The 4,589-nt window shown below is 36.5% G+C and overlaps 1 protein-coding gene across 1 annotated transcript in view; it reads right to left on the bottom strand.

The window, feature by feature from the left end:
• The window catches only part of LOC102482209 (cleavage and polyadenylation specificity factor subunit 6), a 29,472-nt gene extending 24,976 nt beyond the window's left edge, over positions 1-4,496 (bottom strand). The window contains exons 1-2 of the mRNA XM_027771354.1: positions 4,392-4,496; positions 1,295-1,401 (exon numbers count right to left, since the gene is read on the bottom strand). Coding sequence (XP_027627155.1) covers positions 1,295-1,401; positions 4,392-4,496 — 212 coding nt within the window. The remainder of the gene's footprint in view (positions 1-1,294; positions 1,402-4,391) is intronic.
• Between the last annotated feature and the right edge of the window lie 93 nt (positions 4,497-4,589).

Genomic DNA, 4,589 nt, shown 5'->3' with positions numbered 1-4,589 from the left:
GAACAAAAAAAGTTTCTACATTTTCAAAAAGAAATAGTCAATAGCATGAAGTTCTACTGTGTGAGGGGTATTTATAATTATTACATTTTTAATGGCATTCGAAACAAGAAAATTTCAACCTCATCCTTCTAATTATTTCAGACACCAAATGCTGTCCGCTCTTACTTTTCCTGGCAGCCAGTGAATAACCAATAAAGCTACACATTACACTTAACTTCCAGTAGGCAAGTTTTTAGGATTTGTTAAAAAGTGTACTGATTAACTCTTTTCATCCCCTACCACTCTAAATCCCCACAGTCATTATAAAGTCAAGGTATCTTCTGAAGATTTTACAAGATTATGTTCTACATATATACAAACAAGTGTTCTGAGACACTCTTTTCATCCCCTACCATTCTAAATCCCCACACTCATTATAAAGTCAAGGTATCTTCTGAAGATTTTACAAGATTATGTTCTACATATATACAAATAAGTGTTCTGAGACAAAGTCATTTTAGTATCACAGATATACTGTATGTACTGTATACCATAATTGAGATGACTGGTGTAACTGTCAAAGTAGTCTTCAGTCTCCCTGACAGGCCCAACACTGTGTTTGGTGGTCCTAAAATTGTAATAATACCACTTGTGCATTATGATACTACTAGAAATGCAAAGCAAAGACCACTTGCTTCAAAGTCTCTCTATTTAAAATAAGTAAGAAGGAATCAGTCACAAGCATTTAGAAAAATGTAAATGTGGGAAATTTACGTTTTGCATTTGCAAAACATACTAAGAAAGAGAAAGCATGCAAAGTTCATTAACAAATATCATATATACATATGTGTGTGTATTAATTTGCTAGAGAGTGTGTTTGCTCACTGGAGTGAAAAAGTGAGAAAACCCCCTTCTTCCCCAATCCTTTCTCTTCCATTCACCTCTCTAAATTTTGGACAAACAGGAACCAGGTGTTTTTCAAACCACTGGGTCTGAGCCTCTAAAAGCTCAGTCAGTTACATGAGTTCCAGCATCTTTACTACCACACCACCAGCTGGCCCAATCTAATACATACGTTTAAGAAAATATATTGTTTTCTGATTTTTGCCTAATTATATTCTGAACTAAAATTGGCTTGTAATCTCTCAAAATCATCAACTAATAAGGAAGCCAACTTGGTACTAAATATATGCCACATAAACCACAGACAGTTCACAGGCAGCTAAATTAACTACCCTCATAAATAATAAAACTCAGCGAGAAGTTCTAGTTCCTTTATACATTTGTCCATGTTTGTGAATCAATCCCTACCTACCTCACTCTTGATACTAGTCTTATCTTACACAACTTCGCATTAAACATACTCGGTTTCACTGATATTTGTCCAATACATTTATTTTCCATGATTGACTGAACAATTGGCTAGAATAAATAATGAAACAAAATGATCCAGAAAATAAAAGCTGACTTGCAAGTACACCTAGAACCATAACTCCTAAATGAATTTTACTCTGACCACTACCTCTACACACATAGGTCAGATTACTAAATCAACACCATCTTAGAGCTACAGCCTGCAAGACCACAAATTAAATTTTACATTAAGAACTTCTGACTCTCAACATGCAAAATACACACTACTTCAATGTAGTGTTTTCCTCGAGTTTACCGAATTTTTCTTGACTTTGCTCTCTATCATTTAAAAAAAAAATTCTACGGGCAAAGATGCACAAAAAAGGAGTGATATCTACAATATAGGACTGTTGGTGTCACAGTTACATAGGCATCTCTCTGTCACCCTCACAAGAGTGCACTCTAAGAGCAGTCAGACACTACTAAGAACAAGACTGCTTACATTCTGTGCCCCTAATGGCATAAAACACAAACTCTAGGAATGTACTCTCAACAACTGAGTTTGTAAATTATTTAGTTTTGGTCAAAATAAAAAAGTACAATTACTAAACATTAAGCTAATAATTACTTAGTATTTATCTTATACACTTGAGTACAAACCCCAGTTCTAACTGAACTGATACACTATAGAGTCTGAATGAGAACTGGTTTCCTCTCAACTCCAAATTCAAGCAATTTTTAGTTCAAATTCTCCTTTCATTGAGGTAACTGTTCTCAATGTGGTGATAGCCAAAGACCTTCAACTTAAGAACTAAAGAGTATAGCATCCCTTGTGCTTTCTCCCCTTCATCCTTCATTCTTAAGTTTATCTCGTGAAGAAACTATACTATGGTTTAAATTAGTCTCTTACCAACATTCTCACCCCATACTGATTAAAGTTTCTTCTGAGACTTCTGAATGTCTTGTTTTTGAAGTGAGCTTTACCAGGAATAATTTTTTTACCAACGTCATAAAAATATTATCATATAAAATGGTGAAAAAGGGAAAATATGTAGACTACACAGAATTTCAAAGTATGTACATACAAAAGCAATTACAACTGCAGCTCACACAGAAGAACAAAGATTTTCAAAACTGTTTACAGCAGTTTAGAAACCAAAATTAAGCCAAGACTGGCTACCACTCAGTAACATATTTTTATTCAACCACAATAAAAGTCATAATTTCAACTATAGCAACTAGTAGAAATAAAGTCGCCAGCTTATACCAGTGCAGATTAAATCAGTCAGAACTAATTGTGTAGTTGCCTCTAATGCCAGTAAAATTTCAGAATATTTCATTGATGGTTACATTTTAAAAAAACAGGATGAATTTAAAAAGTGACCCACTATCCTTTTGTGGCCATTTTTGTTGGTACAGTAATCACCACTGCAAGCAGATTACAAAAAGACTAATGACATGCAAAATAATAAAAACAATGCCTCTGGTTAATCTCATTAATCTATTCCAACATTAAGACTTCTGGCAAAATTACACAACTATGTGTTAGATATAATGCTGCAGGTACAAGTCAGTGGAAAATTATGTCACCAAAAAAAAACCCAAAAACAACGCATAAAGCAGTCCCCTCATTGGGTCCACAAAATTTTCACCTCTTACCTCCTGTTCAGTCAGTAGCAGTTACTGCACAGAGGTAAAGTTATCAGTTCCTTCAGCTATCTGGGTAAGGGAGATGTCCCTCCCAAATCAAGGATGAGAAGCCAAAAAAATTTCATAAAGTACTAAAGAAAGCGTTAACTTCTAAAACTGTGCACCAATTCTTCCTTTATGTGTGGAGACAAACGAAACTATGTATGTTTTTGTAAGAGAAGTTAGGATGACAGTCTTGAACACTTAATTGTTCCTTTACTTGCAGTTTGGCTCTTTTGGATGCAATATTATATCCATTTTATAAATAAAAGAAAAATGCTAGATGTCTACTGCTTAAAAGCAATAGAACCTGTGTAGCACTCAAGAAAATATTCAAATATATAATTGACACAACTCAGGCATCATATGTGCAAAACGTATGTACAAAACAACATGCACAATAAAGATTTTAAAACTTAATGTTTGATAACGATGGGTTACATTTAAACATATCCAGTCTTTAATGGACAGGAAACATGTAAAGCCAACCGGAATTTTTTTCTTTTCTAATATATATATATATATATATATGTGTATATACATATATATATATATACACATATATATATACATATACATATATATATATGTATATATATATCAGAGGTACAGAATCATTCCTGAAAAATAGAACAGTAAATAATTCTGAGTTTCCATATTTTTAAAAATGTTGAGCCCCAGTCACAAATAAGGACCCTTACGGGGGAGGGGGGGGGAACCTCCCCACACACTTAAACCAGTAGAATTTTGTTAAGCTTCTCTCATACGAACCTGGAAAATAAAAAATAAAATAAAATAAAGCTTTTAGGTGCACTGCAGTTACGCACAACTCGATTTTTTAAAATGTGTTACTACTTAATATGCAGTAAGACGTGAACAGACTCAGGGCTTAAACGTTACTAGTCTGTTAACAAACGCTATCTTTTGCAAGGATGCCCATTATCAGACATCAGAGCTCCGCGCTAGCTCTAGGCAACCATGGCCAATGAGATACCGGAAAAACCCTGCATTCTCACTTTCTCCAACCTTTCAAAACAAAAAGAGCGTCCTCGGGAGAAATCCCACGCCTTACTTACGGAAATAGGGTCCTATCTACAACTGTTCATTTTTAGACTATACCATAAGAATTCGGGGTGAACTTCTTTCTTCATTTTAATCATCTTTTTGTTTCCCCCAAGCATCGTGCTTCCAATTCTTGCTCTGGGCTCAGGCCAAGTATCTTCACAGGTATTTTCACGACAAAGGCCAAGAACCACAGAAAGGCACTGCATGCCTTGCGTTTAAGAGGGGGCCAGCGCATCGACTTTTAAATATAATCCGCGGGTCCGAAAGTCAAAGACTTGTTGCAAACATGCCCGCCCCTAGCCCGCCTTCCGAAAGGTGCGAGACGAGGAGGAAGGCGCCACACTGAACCTGGCGCAACCGCGAGCAGGAGCGTCCAGGGCACTCTGGGCGCGCGGGATACAAAGGGCCATGGACGCGGCCTTCTATGAGGCGACCGTGCGCGGACAGAGACAAAATGGAGCGGCGGGAGGAATCGGAGCCCGAGCCGCAGACCGGGGGAGAGC

This window comes from Tupaia chinensis, unplaced genomic scaffold, assembly GCF_000334495.1.
Source record: "Tupaia chinensis unplaced genomic scaffold, TupChi_1.0 Scaffold000208_1, whole genome shotgun sequence".
NCBI lineage: Eukaryota > Metazoa > Chordata > Mammalia > Scandentia > Tupaiidae > Tupaia > Tupaia belangeri.
The sequence above is the reverse complement of the archived record's forward strand: the minus strand, read 5'-3'. Positions and strand labels throughout refer to the sequence as shown.